This window comes from Microtus oregoni, unplaced genomic scaffold, assembly GCF_018167655.1.
Source record: "Microtus oregoni isolate MIOR12 unplaced genomic scaffold, Mior012 000001F_ref0000356, whole genome shotgun sequence".
Lineage (NCBI taxonomy): Eukaryota > Metazoa > Chordata > Mammalia > Rodentia > Cricetidae > Microtus > Microtus oregoni.
The window spans coordinates 14,234,731-14,254,699 of record NW_024543060.1 but is presented as its reverse complement, the minus strand read 5'-3'; the positions used below and the strand labels follow the sequence as shown (position 1 = coordinate 14,254,699).

General features: G+C 40.1%; 2 protein-coding genes across 5 annotated transcripts in view; both read right to left on the bottom strand.

Moving 5' to 3' along the window:
* Zc3h13 (zinc finger CCCH-type containing 13) overlaps window positions 1-16,021 on the bottom strand; it is a 71,040-nt gene extending 55,019 nt beyond the window's left edge. For 3 of the 4 annotated variants that reach the window (XM_041668978.1, XM_041668998.1, XM_041669006.1), the window contains exons 1-4: window positions 15,691-16,021; window positions 8,573-8,698; window positions 7,913-8,022; window positions 6,289-6,400 (exon numbers count right to left, since the gene is read on the bottom strand). In XM_041668978.1, coding sequence (XP_041524912.1) covers window positions 6,289-6,400; window positions 7,913-8,022; window positions 8,573-8,689 — 339 coding nt within the window. In that variant the 5' untranslated portion in view covers window positions 8,690-8,698; window positions 15,691-16,021. The remainder of the gene's footprint in view (window positions 1-6,288; window positions 6,401-7,912; window positions 8,023-8,572; window positions 8,699-15,690) is intronic. The other variant, XM_041668989.1, reaches the window with a different exon arrangement.
* Window positions 16,022-16,823: 802 nt separating this feature from the next.
* Window positions 16,824-19,969, bottom strand: part of Cpb2 (carboxypeptidase B2) — a 38,207-nt gene continuing 35,061 nt past the window's right edge. The window contains exon 11 of the mRNA XM_041671912.1: window positions 16,824-17,127. Within this exon, the coding sequence (XP_041527846.1) occupies window positions 16,943-17,127 (185 nt within the window). The 3' untranslated portion in view covers window positions 16,824-16,942. The remainder of the gene's footprint in view (window positions 17,128-19,969) is intronic.

Sequence of the window (19,969 nt, the reverse complement as noted above, 5' to 3'; positions counted from 1 at the left end):
ATGTATGCAAAGTGCTGGACACATTACTTTAGACTACTGAGGAGGGAGGTGCCAAAACATCGCAAGATAACCAACAAGGGTGTGGGTGTGTGTGTGGGGGGGGGGGGGTAAGAAACAAATAGCCCTTCAACAAAATTAAAAGTTGTACAACATCATTAACCCTCAACAAATATAAGCACTACATGCCTGCCTGCAGAGCTAAAATGAGAAAAAAAAAATCCACAATGCCATATGGTGGCAAGAACAGAAAAATAAACTTGCCTACTTCTTGGGAGATGGAAAATAGAACAACCACTCTGAAAAGCTGTTCAGCAGGTTCTATGAAGCTACACTGTGCAGATGGCCCAGCAACTCTACAACTAGGTCGAAGAAAGCATGCCTATGTGAAGACTTAGACCCGACTTAGACCCTCATTCTTAAATAACTGAAACCTAGAAACCCCAATGCCCATCAACTGTTACACGAACAAACTCTGCTGATTCACAGACTACTAAGCAAGAAGAGAAACAAAGTATGAACACAACAATGTGGTTGAATTTTGAAAGTATTAATTAATAACACTGAAAGAATTGAGACAAGGAGATATATACTACAGGATTCCAATCAAATGACAGATTTGAACACTTCAAGACTGAGTTTAGGATGGGGAATGGAGACATTTTGAGCTGACAGAAATATTTTTGCATCTTGATTGTAGTGTAACACCCTGTTAAGAGTAATATATACATGTGTCAAAATTCAGACTATATATTTAGAATGAGTACAATATGTTTACAAGTTGTATCTCAACAAAGTTAGCTTTTAAAAATGACTTCTGTGTCCAATATAAAGACTCACAAGCTAAGGTGTAGAACACATGACCTGAACTTAGAAGTTGAAGACATCAGCAAGGACACATATTTCTGTAGCCTCTTGGCTGAGACATCTTAACACCACCCAGATTTTGGTTTCTGATACCATTTTATAGTAACAGGAAGCAAGCCATATGCACACTTACTCTTCCTTGCTTCCTTGATATGCAGGGTGTGTGTGTGTCAGAGAGAGAGAGAGAGAGAGAGAGAGAGAGAGAGAGAGAGAGAGAGAGAGAGAGAGATTGATTAACACCTGGTATCCAGCCTTCAGGTGAGAGGGAGCCCAAGTTATCCCCATCAATAGGTCCACATGGAGAAGAACTGAGGCTTCCAAATGACTACTATCAACACAGACATGTGACTAGACAAGCCTTCAAATGATTCCAATCCACACTGTTTCAGTCCTTTGCTCAAGTTCATATGTCAAGAAGACAAGATGTCCATTCTTGTCCTTTCTGAATCTGGACAGGATTCACTAGTACAGCAAATGCTCAGCACTGTGCAACCATGTGGGGTTTTTATGTATGATGAAAATAATGTCATAACTATCCCTGTACTGTTTGCTATGAAATTTCTTCCAAGTAGAAATGTTTACACTCTTGCTCTTAGCCTCCTCTTCTATAGTGTATCATTTTCAGTAAACATTTGACCAACTTACCCCCACAGCAATCAGCTTCCTACTGTTAGCTTAGTTCCTTTCTACTCTTTCTGTTTTGCAAGTACATTGTTTCACTCTTTCTAAAGACTTCTTGCTTGTACTTCCCCACTTGGTCTTTACCATAACTTGTGGCAAATGGAAAAAGGCACCATAATAATACAGATTTAAAATAAGATCACAAGGCTTACTCTGGATACAGTCAGTAACTGTTAACCTTCTACCTTAAAACTTTCCACTGCAAGAGTCCCCCTTACTGCAGCAGCTATGGAGCCATCCCCTTCTTGAGCCAGGGTCATTCCAACCCCAGCTACTCAGAAATACAAAGACGAAGTACACGGCTGGGGGAGGAGGGGGGAGGAAGACAGTTAAGGAGGGACTGTAATACAAAACTAGTAGTGAAGAGTGCCTTCTTGAAGAAAGCCCTCCCGGACACATGCATTCCATACTAGAAACATAGTTTTGGTTCATAATAGGTCAGAACGTGGCAACTAAGAGTAGGACAAGATCTAGTGTAGTATGTGTGTGATGTCAAAATAATACACCTAGAATAGACTAGATGTTGGCCAATCATCTTGAGCTCTACCTACACAGTTAAATCTGTAAAAGTAATTTTAATAATAACCAAATTAAATTAACGCATGAAAAATAACAAGTCTAAAACAGATTCTCTATCTCAAGATATTAACCATCAGGTGGAGAGCAGAAAATTAAAGCAACTGACAATTTTGGAGAATGGAAAGAACTGGAACTAGAAATGGCTATACAAATGACAGATTAAAGTAGCTGAATTAATTAACATTTAAATTTAACACTGAAGCTGGGCATGGTGGCATTTGGGGAATTGAGGTTAAAGCAGGAGTAAGTTTGAGGCCACTTTGATTTGCAGTATCAGACCCTGTCTCAAAACAAAAGCAACCAAGAAACCCCACAAAATAAAAACCAAAACAAGGCTCAAATGACAACTCTTGTATTTATTTTAAAACAAAAAAACAAAACAAAAAAAAACAAAAACAAAAAAAAAACAAATCAATGTGTGAAAGCAATAGATGTTGGCCAACCATCTTGAAATGAACATTGCTCTTGTCCATCTGTCCTGAGGACAGAGTCTACATAAACAAAGGGAACACTCTGAGAGGGTGTCTAAATTCTAACACTTTGTTATTATGATAGATTATTTAACCTACTCTGAAATGTGGCTGCATAGCTTCTCTTTAGGGACAGCTCCCAGGACGCACTTATGTTTTTATCATTAACAAACCCTTGACTATTCTTACTGACTATTCGGAGCCAATTCTGCTCTCAATGAAAACTTATTTGCTATGTTCAAATTCTGTAAAATAACAAACCTCTGTTAGAGAAGAGAATACAATTTAATTAGTGTATTTGAAAGGTTCTGTAGATTTAACTGCATTCAGGTCAGATAAAGAAGACTGCCCTATCTAACAGACACATGCAAGAGCACCAGCGATCTTACAGTTCTTCACTGCCACATCAGAAAGAAGAATAAAACAGGTAAAATTAAAATGTTAATATATTTCATTTAACTCAGTGCATTTAATTCTATCATTTCAATATGTAACCCAGTAGAAACTGGGATTTATTTACTTTCATACCAAGTATCTGAAACTCAGCACATTTCAATTGAGACAAGGCCACCAAGGTTTCCCACTGAGTCTGTGCATGAGAACCACTTCTATTTAAGTGAACTGACCAGTACCTACTCAGCCCTCACCTTACGCTCCGATGCTAGAGCACGACACAGCACACAGACCACAGCTCCTCAAGCTCACTGGCAGTCCTCTAAAACTCTCCACAGCTAACTGGATCACCCCCCCCCCCCCCCGCTTTGTCTTCTCACCCACAAACCTATCCTTCCGTGTGCTGTGTTCTCTGGTTCTGCAGGGAGTTGATTACTTTGTCCACTGTGCACTCTGCTTGCATCTCTGACATCCTATCATATACTATGGAATTATAATTCGTTTATGAAGTTGCCTCCCCACAAAATCAAGGGTAATCCAGCACCCTTAAAATTTAGACATCCTAGAGTAAGTATCACTGACAAAGAAGGAGTTATCTGCTAATCCCTGAAAACTCATATGCTCAATCAGCTCTGCCTGTGTTATCCGTACAATGCAGTCCTTCCTTAGAAATCAACCTGATCTCCGACAGGAAGCCACTATATGAAGAGCAGCATCACACGCTGCTGAACACATCAGAGGTGAAAGCAAGAATCGAGCTTCACTTGTTTTTCTTTAAGGTTTGCTCGTTTCATGTAAGTGCCTGGGGCTCTCACTGGCCAGAGGAGGGCATCCAATCTCTTGAGACTGGAGTTATAAATAGTAGTGAGCATCATGTGGGAGCTGGGGATTATACTCAGGTCCTTGAGGAGAGTAGCCAGTGATCTTAATTGCTGAGCCACCTCGCCAGCTCCAGACTTTAAGTTTCTTAATAGCCAACTTTGCTATCTACTAATGTGATCTAAACATGTAAGTCTTTAGAACATATACATATATATGTTTAGATGTGTTAACAACCTAAATTAATGCTCACATCCAAAAAAACCCATTTTAACCATTATATTATTAAAAGTCAGCATAAATGGCCAATCCTACCCCTTCATCATAACATAACAACAAAGTCAGCTCATAATTTATAGACGAGAAAACAGCAGAATTTAGTTATCAATACCTAGAGGTACTGTATTCACACTGTAAATCCTTGTACCTGTCTCTTACACTAATTAGAGTTTATCTTCAATGCATGTAGTATGAACTCTTAAGAGCTGACTTCAGTTTTCAGGAATCAGATGTACATGTGCACACACATACACACATATGCACGTACATGCGCATATGCACACACACACGCACTAATGACAGCTGTGTCTGAGGCTGACAGCCTATGTAGTACCAGCTACAGGAGAGGCTGAGGCAAAATTATCACCTGAGCCCAGGAACCTTGTGTTATGCACAGTGCAGGTGATATGATAAGATACTGACCCAATTTCGAAAAAGAAAGTAACGGACAATGCACAGAATGGTAGAAAATTTGTTTTAGGCATCTTAAAAATGAAAGCAAATATAGGAATTATATGCTCATTCCGATGTTTTCTTAAATTTTAACTTATTTCAGAATAAAAAAAAGGAATGGAAAAAAATTTAGAAGTCATCTTATTTTTTGCTGTTTTTAACTTTAAAAAAATTACCCAAATTTACATTAAACACTGGTAAAGCAAAATAATTCATCCTAGAAATTTGATGATATTTAAATATACAATTATTTCACATTATTAAAAAAATGAAAACTTGAAATCTCCAAAAAATATATTTTACCTGTACTCAAAATATAAAGAACTCTTACAACTCAATAAAGATAGCTCAATTTTAAAAACTAGGCAAAGTATCTGCAGATATGCATCAACAGTCAGTGAGCATGTACCCTTTGCTTGGCATCCTTAGCTATTAGGAAGTCACAAAGTAAAACCAAATTAGATTCGGAGCTGGAAAAAAATATGGGGAAATGGGAACTTTCATATCCTACTGTCTAGAAGTAAAAACGATGCGACCTCTAAATGACAGTAGAGCAGAGCAGTTCTCAGTGTGTGGGTTGATCAGATATTGATATCACAACTCATAACAGTAGCAAAATCACAGCTACGAAGTAGCAACAAAAGTCATTTTATGGTCGGGGTCAGCACAGCACGAAGAGCTGTACTAAAGGACCACAGCACCATGAAGGCCGAAAGCACTGTGTTAGCAGCTGCTAGAAGTGAGAGTGGCCGTCGCACTGGGTGCTAATACTGACTCGCCATGTGACAGGGCCTAGAATCACCTGGAGATGTGACTCCGGTTTGGTGAAATGGGGAGTTCCAGCCTGCGGACTAGGATCCTGAACTGGATGACAAGAAAGGGGGCTAAGCAGAGCGCTCACTGCCCTCTGCTTGCTGGCTGTGGATGCTCCTGCCTCCATGCTCCGCTGCCACAGTGCACCCTGCACCCTCAAATGCTGAGCCAAAAGAAACCCTTCCGAAGCTGTTTCTGTTACAGGAAAGTAACTAATAGGTCTTGTATTCGGCAATTCTGTCCCCCGGGATTACACCAAGGAAAACTAACTCATATGCTGACCAAAAACCTGTACATCAGTGTTCTCATTCACATTATGGGGCAGGAGTAGAAAGAGCCCAAATATTGATCAATGCTAAGTGAATGAAAAAATGTGAAATACTAATACAGTATTAGTACTGTATTAGTCGCAAAAGATGACACATAATATAAAGTGCCAGGGTGAACAAGTCACAAAACAAGGAGGGCTTCCATGACGGCCTCAGCTCAGGGTCCGCGGAGTGACTGCTAGAAGATGAGGGGTTTCCTCACAGAGGGATGAAAACCAACCACAGGGCAGCACACACTGCAAATATCCTTCTACTCTGAAACTGTGGACTACATTTAGGTACTCATGAGTTCCAGGAGCGCACAAACTCTGCTGCTCCATCCTTTTCATTTTAAATACACAGAAGAATGGACAGTTATCCCTGCCCCATAAATTACTTCTATTCAGAGGCCAGCCTGGTTTACAGAGCAAGTTCCACAACAGCGAGAGCTACGCAGAGAAATCCTGTCTTGAAAAAACAAAACAAAACAAATTTCCATTTATTCACACAGGACACTGCAATGTCTAATAACAGATTTACCACAGATTGAGCATACCACTTAATATTTAAAATGGAAATTACAGAATAAATTACTGAAATTTAAGGGGGTTTGTAAATGCTACACCTACCCTAACAGGTGAGGATGATTCCTCTGTGCTCCGTTTCTGGGTCTCAGTGTCCACATCCTGACGCTTATTCTTCATTCTTTCCCTGAGGTCACCTGTAGGTCTTTCCGGTGACCTTTGACACAAACAAAACAACAAAATTCTGTATTTATATGATGTTTTAAAAGAATAATATAAATTAATACTGATGCAATTTTAAGTATCTGGTGCCAAAATTTCTAAAAAATGTTTCAGCTTAAATAATAAGATATAAAAATATGAACAATATTCAGAAGTTTTCTCCCAGTGCCAATCAAAATGCAGGTTGGCTTCCATGGGGTGGTAAGTACTGAGAATATGAGTAAGAAACAAGGAACTGAAGAAAATGAATACGCAAAAGGCCGCTTAAGTTACTCCCTGTTCACCACATAAACAGAGCAGTCATGTTGTAGATAAAGGATAACAAAAGGTAATAGCATTCCCATCCATATATGTATGTAGTTGGATAGACTACTAACTAGGAAAATATTTCATCCGCCTTAAAAATGAAAGCCAGCACCCATCAAAATGGCTCAGTGGGTACAAGTGATTGTCACTCAGGCCTGAAAGAGAGAACACTCCCAAAAGCTGTCCTCTGACCTTCACATTCAAATGTGGTATACTCACATGAACACACACACACAAACTCAAAAAAAAATCCCCAGTGACTAAGTTTCAGTTGTCCTACTAATGCTGTAGGCTTAGCAATCAGCACATATAATTTCAGGACTAGGTAAATTCTGTTTACTGACTAAATTATTTCTGTAAGAAACATTGTATCTGTTACCTTTAAAGATACTACAAAATCATAAGGGGACAAAAGGAATACTAAAAAGATCTTCACTATGCAAATTCGGTTTAGTCAAATATGTTCTGCATAGAAAATGTTTATCCATATATAAACACTCTGAAAATTATTTTGTTTGCTTTATGTGCACGCGTGTGGTGCCTGCGTGGATCACTATGCATCATGTGCATACTGGGTGTCTGAGGCCAGAAAGGATATTGGATCCCCTGAGACCGGAGCCACAGATGGTTGTGAGTCACCATGCGGAAGGAAGATGGGAAATAACCCAGGTCTTCCAGAAGAGCAGTCAGGGCCCTTAACCACTGACCTATCCCTCCAGCCCCTAAACATATGTATATTAACACAGTATCCTAAGAGGTGTGGCAAGTAGATTTTACAACAAAGCTTGTAGAAGATTCAAATTTAAAAGGCCTTGAGAAAATTACAATTAAACCTTATTTAAACTTCACTGCCTTATGAAGGAAGAGTTTTAACTTTAAGAAAAGTAAATTCTCACACCTCCAAGTTCTGCTTAAGCAGAGATTTAATACAAAATTGGGGCAGTAGGAGGCAGGGGCATTTTAGGAGTTGTTCATCCCCAGCCTCAGTCTCCTCACAGGTGTGCACTATTTGAAAGGCATGCAAATATATACACTTTAAAGCTAATGCTTTATTAATCTTAAAAGATCTTGTCAATCCAACTGTTAAGACTACCCCAAGACAGAAAATCTGACTAAATGTATGGTTCAATTTCAGATTTTTAAACTAAATTGCAAAATTTGCTTGTTAATACTATAGAAAATGTGTGAATTCTCAGTTTACCTTCTGTAATTGCTGCTGTAACCTTTCCCACGAGGTGAAGGGCCATGTATGAACCTACAAGTATTTCCATAGAGGCAGCTGCCAGTCTTCAGCCAGTTCCGGCACTGTGTCTAGGAAACAGGTATTTCTGTGTGAGTGTCTGAAGGAAACATCAAATCAGAGTGACTCAAATGCCAGCTAAGCACGTGCTGCTCAATAATAAAGAAATGATAAACCACAAGAAGGTGTGTGTGTGTGTGGGGGGGGGGGGGTAGGGTGTTACTGGAATGGGGCATGGATAGGATCAAAGTTCACTGTATTTGTAAGACAAACAAAAACATTATATCACAATGAGAAGTTGACAAACCTTAGCCTCTCTTTCATATCAAAATTCATTGTATATATAAAACAAAAACATTTTATCACAATGAGAAATTTACAAACCTTAACCCCTTTCATTTCTTTTCTAAAGTAAAATTTGCTAAACTAATCCCATCACAAAACAACTCATTTTCCTTTATAAAAGGAATCAGAACTTCAATAATAGTATTTTAAATGTTCCCCCAGTACACAGGATCGAGGGTGAGGTCTCTTTGTATAGACTAAGTAAGGGCTCTGCCACTGAGTGACATTCCTAATCCCTTCCAATAAGCTCCGTGTGTCCACAGTGTAACAACTCACCTCTGTTGTGCTGCCAGTGCTGGGTCCAAGTCTCTCAAATACACTAGGTCTTCTGGATGTACTCTCAGATATGGTCTTGGTGTTTTCCACTGTGACCTTCCTCCTAATTTTTGACATTTTGAACTACTTTAACCAAAAAAGAGAGAGTTAAAACAGTAAAATCTTTTACACATTTTACACATGAGCCTAAAACTTAAAACTAGACAGTGCTATGGGTAACACTCTAGAATCACAAGTGTCTTCTTGGAGCATGAACAGAGGATGCAGAAGAGGACACCAGTAAGCACGCTGCCTGCTGACGCATGCTTTCTAAGTCTGGAATCTGTGGGCTGGACCTGGACCCCTCTGTCCTGGACATCCAACTACAATTGTTACCTTATGTGCTACTTATAAAAACCTTTGTAAAATCTGGTAGCTCTATCCTTTAGGGGAAGATTGCTAGCCTAACAACCAGCTAACTAAAAAAGATACGTAAGTCAAAGAACATGGGAACTAAAACCAGGCAAAATCTTAACTGAAAGTACAAACAGCTCTTTATACTGTGTAAACGGCTACAGAAGTACTGCTTCAAATGAGTATGGAAATGTCTGGGTGTGGTGCTGCAGTAATACCCATCCTCAGGAAGCTGAGGCAGGAGGATCACCAGCTTACAGCATGACCATGTCTGGAAGAAAATCAAAAGTAAAACAAACAAACAATAGTATGGATGACAAGTGGGTGCCATTTAAGTATTCTGCAGAGTTCATGGAAAGGCAATTTGATCAAGAAGGTTAATTTTTCAGTAATACCAAAACCAAAATTCTCCAAGGCGTTTCTATAATCCAACACACAATGCCAAGAAAGTCAAAGGTGCTAAAAGTAAGAAATGGGTTGTCATTAGCAATAAGACACAAAAATTGCAAAAGTATATAAAAAGCTAAACAAAGCATTTAAAAATCTATACTCAGAAAACTAAACCAATCACTTGATAGAAAGTAAAAATTCAGATGACAGCACATGCTAGGAAACAAATTCCAGATCAGGAAACAACTCATACTGATCTACTAAAAAAAGAAACTGTCTCATGAGCAAAACCAAAAGAGCTAAACTTCACAACACTTTATATCACCTAAGCATGGGCAGAAATCTTAATTGTCAAGTTATCAGAAAGAGCCATGGCAGCAAAAAAAAAAAAGAAAAAAGAAAAAAAGTGTATACAACTAGTCGTGTATGTATGTGTGTGTATGTATTTGTGAGATTTCCTGTAGCCTAGGTTAGCCTCAAATTCAACATACAGCAGAGGATAATCTTTTAACTTATGATCCTCCTGCCTCTATCCCCAGTTTTGCAATTTTAAGAATGTAATTCCATGCCTAGTTTGTATGCTGGGGATTAAACACAGGGCTTCCCTACATTCCCAGCAACAGAACTAGTTTTATAAAGATTACAGGTGCTCTTTAATGTGGTTTCAAATAAAGATATATTGCTGGACATGAAATCACCTCAGCACACATGTAATTCTAGCACCCAGAAAGCTAAGGCAGGAGCATTGCTGTGAGGTCAAGGCCAAAAAAAAAAAATAGTGATTATCAAAACATTCCATTTAGGAAGGTCATTCAGGTCACAGTCTGATAGATTCAAAAAGTAACAACAAAGTTTGATAGGTGAGAAAAGATGGCAAATAAAAAAAAACCCCATAAAACGATACATCAAGGTAGAATTATTTAATTGGTAGTTAATTAAGTTTATAGTACTAACTCTTTATCATAAAATGTAACCATTCTTTTAATACAACACAAGTTGGGAAATAACTCTGAAATAATAAGATGTATAGTGTAGTGTGCCACATAGGTGAGCAAAATCAGTTATATCAGTCATTCTCCAACAAAAAGAACAAATTAGCCAATGCATTAGCATCAACATAATGTGTATCTTTAATTTTTCTTGGACTCATTCTCAGCCCAAACATAAATGTGTAGGGAAGATGCTGCAAAGCCATATCATATACCCGGTTGATTTTGGGAAGGAACATAAAAGAACAGAAAACTTAGAGAAGTGGTGTGGAAAAGACCGAGAAAACAAGAGCTTTGATTGACTGAGAAAACACCTAGAAATATAAAATTTCTATCTATGTAGAAGGCAACAGAAGCAAATGTATGTCAGCCATGTGTGGTGGCTCACACCTTTAACCCTAGCACTTGGGAGACAGAGTAGGTGTATCTGAGCCCAGCCTGGTCTATAGAGTGAGTTCTAAAACAGCCAGAGCTACACAGAGAAAACCTGGGGGCAGGGGAGGCATGGAGCAGAAAAAAGTCTGAAGGCAAAAATGCATCTTAAAGTACCATTATATTATTATCAATCAATACATGAATGCACAACATGATCCTCAACCACTGAATAAAACTGAACCGACTCTAAGTTCCCTGATGAACTTGCTACAGGCTATTCCACTATTCAGAACCTAAAGGATGCAGATCTTTTTCCTCCTAAGTAGATAGTCTCACCCTACAACACCTCCAGAAAGCTCACTTCTGACCTTTACATTTCCCTCTACCATCTTTATCAGTGAGCATAGCTTAGCTCTGTCCCCAGCATGTCTACCCTAATGTAACTCTACTTCTGACACCCCTTCATACCAAAAACAACATTCCACCAATGCAAGAAGCTATTTGTGATTGTTATTCTTGGTTATCAACTTGACTACATCTGGAATTAACTAAAACCCAAGGGGCTGGGTCCAGCTGTGAAGGAATTTTCTTGATTGAATTATAAGAAGTTTGAAGACCATCCTAAATCCAGATGTTGTGAGGCAGGAAGGTCCACCTTCAATCTGGACCACACCATCTGTGGTAGCTACAGAAAGTGTCTGCTCTCACTCTGGCTTCTCTGGTAACAGAACCACTTCTTCAGGATTCCCATGTACACTGAAGACCAGCTGAAACACCGGCCCTGTGCTCTGAATAACCATTAGATTCTTGGACTTTCTACTGGGACAGAGCCATTGTTGGACAAGCTGGACGACAGCCTGTGAACCACTCTAATAAATCATATGTGTGTGTGTGTGTGTGTATCACCTGTACATATAATATATTTTTTTCTATCAGTTGTTCCTCTAGACCAGAGGTTCACAAGCTGTGGGTCACAACCCCCATGGGGTCGCATACCAGATAATTACATTGTGATTCATAATAGTAGCAAATTATAGTTATGAAATAGCAATAAAGTAATTTTATGGTTGGGGTCACCACAACATGAAGAACTGTAGTAAAGGGTTATTACATTTAGGAAGGCTGAGAACCACTGCTCTAGAGAACTCTGATTAACACACTACTTATTACTATATCATCTGCCATTTCCTTTCTTGGTTTCCTAAAGGAGCCCAGGACTCCCTGTCCCACCACTTCTCTCCATGCTGCCCCCCCCCCCCCCGCATTTAGACCATCAGTGCTCTTCCCCCAGTCTACTGCTGGAATGCACGGCTTCACAGCTGCTCTTCACACTAGATGTCCACATCCCACTGGAACATCACACCGAATGAAGTAAAAACTACAGACCCCAACTTATAAGCCACACCCCAGTCTTTTACTCTTACCAGTAAAATGCTGTTCACCATACAAATAGAATTGATTGCTTTTACAGAGAGCATGAAGCACTCAAGATTCACCTGTAGGGGCTCGTCAGTTAAAAGAACATGTTGCTCTTGCAGAGGTCTATGGTCCAAATTCCCAGCGCACCCCTGGTAGCTCACAACCATCCATAACTCCAGTTCCAGGGAATCCAACACCCTCTCCTGGCCTCCTAAGGCACCAGGCACACAGGTAGTGCATATACATACATCTGGACAAAACACTCAAATACACAAAACAAAAATAAACAATTTTTTAAAAAAATCACCTATAAGATAATTTCCCAGTAAGTTTTATCCCTAACAACTACTTAGTCTTCCAAATGAAGGGGAAATACAACAAAGTAAAAGATGTATTCTTCTTTTTCTCAGAATCCTACAGTGCCCGATTTTGTCCTAGAATTACACTGTATTTTGGTAACAGATCTAGATTATAGAGAGGACTAAAACATGAGGCACAAAAGGTAAAAAATAAGAATTAAAGACATCCATCTGGAATAAATCTTCCTGCTTCAGCTTCTCAGGTTCTGGAATTACTGGCATATGCTACTATAGTGGTCCACCTCTGATCATTCGCTAAGGTTTGGATGAGTGTCCCCCATCCCCCCTACCCCCAACAAAAGACTGTCAGGAAAGGCTTGGTCCTCAGGGCAGTAGTAGCAGGGGCCTGTGGACCTTTTAAAAGGAAATCCTTGCACCATGAGGCAAAGCGATGCAATTCAAGTGAACTATGGAACCTGTCTGTTCATCTCTCCTTCCAACTCCACTTCTCGGTTTGTGCCACTCACCCAAGAGGCCCAAAGCAATATATGCAACCCTGGACATAAATCTCTAAAGTGGTAAGTCAAATTGGCTTTCTTTTTTTCCTAAGTAGCCCGTCTCAGAAATCTCATTACAGTAACACAGTTGATTAATACACTGCCCACCATAAAACTCCTACTAGCCGTCTGCAATACAACGCTGTCCTCAACATTAGCAGCCACAGCTATGAGTCTGCATGAATAAACACCTGTTTGCACAGAAAATAATACAACTTAAAAGCTCATGTGTCATAAAAATAAATACATAATCAGCAACACACTAGAAAAAACATTTACTTTCATATATTAAACCATGTAATCAACTGATGTGAAAAATCAAAAACTTCAATCCTAAATGCTGGGTTCAAAGAAAGATGAATCCCACAAAAGAGTAGAGTGTAGATTTGATTGACGGACAAAAGCCATTAATGAGATAGATGTGAGTGCTTCAAAGTGGAGGAGGAATATTAGACTTGCAGATGCCAATGTCTTCCCAACCACTGAGACTACAAACCAATAACTTCTTGGTAAACTGACTCTTGTCTGAAGATGCTCCTTTATTTGGTATTCAGATTATTCTTTGGTTTAAGCTGTCATCACCTATTTCATCATGGCTTTCTCAAATAAAAGCATTACCAAAGCCAAACAACTATGCAGTTATTTGCCTGTATCTATTCTCCTTTAGAATTTAATAAATATTTGAAGATTTCATAACTCCTTTCAATTAAAAAAAAATCAAATTCTGGGGCACTAATGCTAAGCCTATTAAGACAGAAAATTATCTCAAAGATGAGAACTGTTCCCTGAAGAAGCACTACAGAGGTGGCTCTTCTTGAATAATCACTTCCAAGGACTGCTAAAATCTGTAGTAAAACATATGCTAACTGAGAATCCCCTTATCCTAAATGTTTGAGACTAGGTATATTTTGGATTCAAATTTTGAAAAGTTAAATATCTCGAGAATGTGACCTAAGCTTAAATTCAAAATTCATACTTAAGTAACAGTAATAACTGAATAAAATGTACTGATATATATTACACTGCACTTTAGTATTTTAAATTTATATTATAGACAATAAACTGAGGTCTGTGTGTACATCTCCAATTCAAGCATTAACAAGGCCTGACCCTGCTTAGCTTGAGACCATGTGCACTCAGGGCAGTATGGTTGTGGACAGAGTGTGTATATATCAAAATAAGCAGTTAATGTTCACTCTGAATCACCAATAAACAGAACACAAATAAAAAACCCGTATCTCTGGATGGAAAATATTCAGGGGAAAAAAACTACACAAAAGTGTACAAACTATTTACATTATTCCTCAACAATCCAGTATAAAACTACTTATATAATATTTACATATTATGTATTAGAAATATAGAGATGATTGAAAGCACACGAGATGGGGACATGTTCAAAGATTACATAACTTTCTAGAAGGGATTTGAGTGTCTGCACATTGGGTATCAGAGCCACCTGCCATGGGTGGATGTCCACTGTGTGTTTTGTGCAACTGCATCCTACCCGAGGCTCACACTGAAACTCAGGTTTCAGTGCACAACCGTTTCCACAGAAACTGCTCCACGCCTGTAGCACCTTGTTAAGTCCACAGTTGAAACTTTCATCTGATACAATCAAGCCATTACGAAGCTGCAAGTTTTTGGAAACCTATATATTGTGTTGCAAAGTACTGTTGCTTGGATACTGGAGTTAGTATGTCAAAATTACATAGCAAAACTGAACACGAAGGCAGAACCACATAGTCATTTGGACTTAACTAAGCAACTTTTATAAAGAGTTTTTGGGTGGCTTTTGTTGTTGTTGTTGTTGTTTTGGTTTTCTTGTAGCTGTTGTTTGTTGTTTTCTTTTCTTTTTCAAGACAGAGCTTCTCTGTGTAGCGCTGGTTGTCCCGGAACTCGCTATGTACACCAGGCTGGCCTCGAACTTACAGAGATCTGCCTGTCTCTGCCTCTCGAAAGCTGGGACTAAAAGGCATGCGCCACCACCGCCCAATATCACAGACTTTTAAAACCTTAAATGTCAGACTTAAAGTTCCAAACCAGAAGAGATTCCACCTGTCAATAATTGTCAAAGTTCAAACTATCTGAAGACTCGTAATAAAACTGATTAACTTAAGATACTGCCCTGTACAAACAAGATCCTACCAATATCATCGAAGTCTTCTCAACTCCGAATACTTTTCCAACCACATAAATGCTAACCTACTTAGAAAATGGTACTGTCAGATATACATTTTCTTTTCATTCTACCCCCGCCCCTTCCCCACCGCTTCTGGTAACCAGTTGTCAAAAGTGACTAGCGAGTGGAAAGATAAAAGCAGCGCTCCTACACTCCCAATGGTATTTATTACAGCCTGGAAGTAAGCAAGACCAAAAACAATCAACAGTTAGGCTCTCCCCTCTCCGACAGGTGTAGAAGACGGGAAGAAGGTAACTCTAAATCCAAGACCGCACCGCTGCACTTTGACCACATTCAAATGAGAGCCCCGCGCCAGGGTATCCCAGTCCGCCTGTCCCCTGACAGACTCCAGAACCACAACCACAGCAACAGACACGTCTATGTCCTGGAGCTACTGCAGAGGGCAGAGTGGGATGCTCAAGCCGAGTTCAGAAGAGCGAGCAGCATAAGCCCAGAGAGGACGGAGGGCACAGCGCCACCCTCCCACCTCCCCATCAGTTCCCAGGGCGCCTACCTCCTCTCCGAGCACCCTTAGCAGGCGCAGTTCTCAGGCGTTCCCGCCGCCTCCGCTCCGAGGAGCTGGGGAGCCGACTGTCCCCGCGCCCGGCCCCGGGAGGACGACGAGGAGGAGGTGCATGCGCGGCTCCCAGGAACCGGTCCTCCGCAGGCTGACGGACGCCGGGAACAGGAAGCAGCAGGGCCCGCCCGGATCCTCGCCAGGCTTCCAGAGAGCTCGGGACGCTGGAGGAGACGCACAGAGGCCGCAGCAGGGCAACGAGCAGTGGCCGCAACTAGGCCAGGCCGCTAGACAGGCGGCATCTAAACGCCACCGGAAGTCGCTAGTTCGCCCCGTTTCGCCACAGGCCAGGCGACTTCCGGCCTTCAGATTAGTCGTCAGCGAGTAAGTCCCGCCCCTCCCGGACCACGCCCCCTGGCGTCTCCATGGTAGTGAGGCGTGTTGGCGCCGCCTGTGTACTGAGATCTGGAGAAGGAAACTGAGAGCTAGCTAGGGAGAGCTGAGATTCCCAATTAATTGCAGAGGTTCTCGATCTAACGGTCTTCCAGTGCGTGAGTGCCACTTTGTTACTGGCAGTAACCGCAGCCTGGCGTGCTTCGGAGCTGCAGAATTTGACATCCGCCCCCACCCCTCCTGGGCCTGTCGCTGGAGCCAAAGCTGGACAGGGATTGTGTTTTCAAGAACACGAGCAGAGATTGATTGAAATTCTGAAGTGGAAATCTTTAAGATGCTTCAGAGTGCCTTTGCTTTTGCTGCTTGGATCCAATGATCTGCATAAAATTAGTATTCAATTTGCTTAAGAGGGGCTGGAGAAAATGGCTTCAACCGTTAAGAGCCGTTGCTGCTCTTACAGAGACTGCGTTTGGTTTCCAGTACCCATATGGCTGCTAATAACCTTCTGTAACTTCAACAACAGTGGACACAGCGCTTTCTCTGGGGTCCAGCGCGAACTAGGTGCTTAAACTTGCTCAAGGGCACACACACGCACACACACACACACACACACAATAATAAGTCTTAAAACTGCTTAAAATAGCTGGTCATTGTAAATCAGGGGGTGAGGGAGTTGGGAATCAATTCCTAGCCCCTTACAATAAGAAGATTAAAATACACATGAACCATTGTCATCCTTAAGATCAAAGTGCTATGTATTTTTATTCTTTGACAAAACAAAGGAACCTGTTTAAACTGAGAAGCTAGTTCAATAATTTGATATAAAATAAAACCACGCAGAGCAGAGGCAAGGACATTAAACGTTCCTGATGACATGCCAAGCTATTTTGGAGACTGCTGCCAGAGCTTCTGCACAAGTGGGTTTGATGTATCTCTCAGGCAGCAAGAATCCATATCTGCCTTTATCTCGAAGTTCAATAGTAAATGAGTATTTGATGCCCAAATCATAGATCCAATCATCAGAACCTCCAGGAGCTAGGTCTAAAAGAAGACAAAAGAGAATATTTTTTAATTTTATTTGTTTCAACTCAATTAACAACAATTTCTTTTTGTAGAACTGAAAATAACTTTGCTTTCTTCTGATTAAGCTACCTAAATTTCTTATCTGAAAGTTGTGGACATTGAAAAGAAAACATAAGAAAGAAAACAAATGTTGCCCCAGAACTCCACATAAATCTGACCAAGGATCAGTAAGTGCCAATAACAGTTTAGTGCAGGGGCTGGAGAGACTTCTTAGAGGTTAAAAGCTCTGGCCGCTCTTCCAGAGGACTCAGGTTCAATTCCCAGCATCCACATGACAGCTCACAACTGTCTGTAACTCCAGCTCCAGGGGCTCTGACACCTTTGTACCAATGCACATAAAATAAAGTTAAATAAATTTTTAAAAAACAGTTTAGTGCATTTTACAGAGCATGAATTTTCTGTCTTAATTTTTATTATATAAAGTCACATGATGCCTGCCTGCTATTTTGTAAAATTTCTAGAGGTAATTGTTGCAACGTTTCCAAATGTATCATTACTGAGTTTGCATCTACATCATTTTTACTGGTTTTATAGAATTGCATTGAAAAGCTACATGTGATTGTTTTAAATAATTTTGTTGGTAAATAACTTAGTTTCTTTAGAGTGAGCACCGTTGTTGATAAATCAATGTTTATTAGTTCAGAATATTTTCTAGAGGTAGAACTACTTGTCTAAGGTTGTGTGCCTTTTAACAGTTACCACACTGGTTACCAAGCATTATTCAAAACCTATTCCTCCTAACAGCGTGTGAGTACCCTCACTGCCGGCTCCTGCACCATTGGTGAGAACCGTGCATCTTGACAATTTTCTGAGAAAAAAAAACTATTGTCTTTGATTTAGATTTCTTTTATCAGTGAATTGCATGCTTTATAAATTTATTGTTCATCTTACAGTTTTCTATCAATTTCCTTGCTTACACATATTGTTTATAAGAACAGTGTTAATGTTATTAGATCCGTGCAACTTGTAAAGTTTTTCTTACTCAAGTTTTTAGCTTATGGCGGGTCTTTTGTACTTTAATATCTGATCGATTTGACGTTTATTTCAGTGAAAGATATATTAATAATTCCATTTAGTTTTCTGTTTGTTTGGTTGATGGGTTCTTGTTTGTTTGTTCTGTTTTGCTTTGTGATTTTTTTTCAAGATAGGGTTTCCTCTGTGTAACAGCTTTGGCTCTCCTGGAACTCTCTTTTTAGACCAGGCTGGCCTCAAACTCATAGAGATCCATCCACCTGCCTCTGCTTCTTGAGTGCTAGGATTAAAGTTGTACCACTACCACCTGGCGTAATTCAGTTTTTCTTCTTAGTTATTTGGCAGTGTTTCTAGGGCTAATAATTAAACGATTCAACTGACTTGAATGTCTCCTTTAGGACTTGAATGTCTCCTGATAGACTTGAATATCTTTCTGTGCCCATTATTTCCTTTTAATGATCTGTCTCTTCCAGGCTCAGTTCCACACTATACTAATATCCTGTGCTTATAACACGCTTCAGTACATCAGTGGGGCAAATTGTTCCTTATTGGCTTTTTACTTTCAGCATTTTACAAATTCATCTCTCAAATGTATCCTTCCAAATGAACTTCACAGTCATGTCAGTACTCATGAAATTGTACTAAATACACACATCAATTTCGGAAAATTTCAATATTCCTTCCACATCGGAAAGCTTTTAGACTTCCTTCAAAATCATTTGAGTGTGCATGGAATTGCACCAATACAAATCAATTTAGGAAAATTTTAATAATATTTTCCTGTTGCCCAAAACATAAAGAATTCTCCTGTTATTTATCTTTCAGTGAAAGTTTTAGATTTTTGTAAGTGCCACAGATTTATTGTGTTTATGTATACACATCCATGTATTTAACAACCCATATGTATGTATGCGTATGCTTGCACACATATATATTCATGCACGCTGTAGCAGGCAGTCGGATCTACTCTGTGTGTGGGGGGGGGTGAGTTTTTGCGACAGATCTGACTACCTAGCCCAGGCTGGACTACAACTCACTCTATAGCTCAAGTTTAGCTCAAGCTAGTGATCTTCCAGACTTAGCACTCCAAAGTGTAGCGATCACAGCGGTGTGCCACCATGCCTTACTTTTCTTTCCTGCCTGGTTACTTCTACGTATATGAAATGTATATCTGCATATATTTAGTGCCTCATCAACTGCTTTACAACTATGCTACTAATACCTTTGGTTGATTTCCTAAAGTTTTCCAATTAAGCAATTATATAATGTGTCTCTTTCTGCATGTGCTAGGATTGCTTGTAAGGTTTGTGAACTGAAGCATTACTTACACTTTTTTTTTGAGACAGAATCTCATGTAGCCCAGGCTGACCTCAAACTCTCAATATAACCCAGAATGTCTCAGAACTCTTGGTCCTCCTGCTTCATCTCCTGACTGCTGGTATTATAGATGGTTTATGCACACTTTCTAATATTTTTAAATATCCATAAACAGTGGATGCATTCAGCCATCCATAAGTATTCTGATAATTACTATCAACAAATGCCTATCATTTATGGTTCCAGGTTTATCCTGTGCTTGCACAAAGAGGGCAGGGGGAGAGGGAGGGAGGGAGGGAGGGAGAGGGAGATGAGAGGAGAGGAGAGGAGAGGGAGGGAGGGAGGGAGGGAGGGAGAGAAGGAGGGAGGGAAGGGAGATGCATCTCGGGTGAATGAGTGTTGAAGATGGTCTAGGTCAACAAAGGCATCCAATGGGCCAATGACACCGAAGGACAGAAGTATGTGGCCCAATCTGATAGACAGCCCCAGGGATGATTGAAGACAAAGAAGA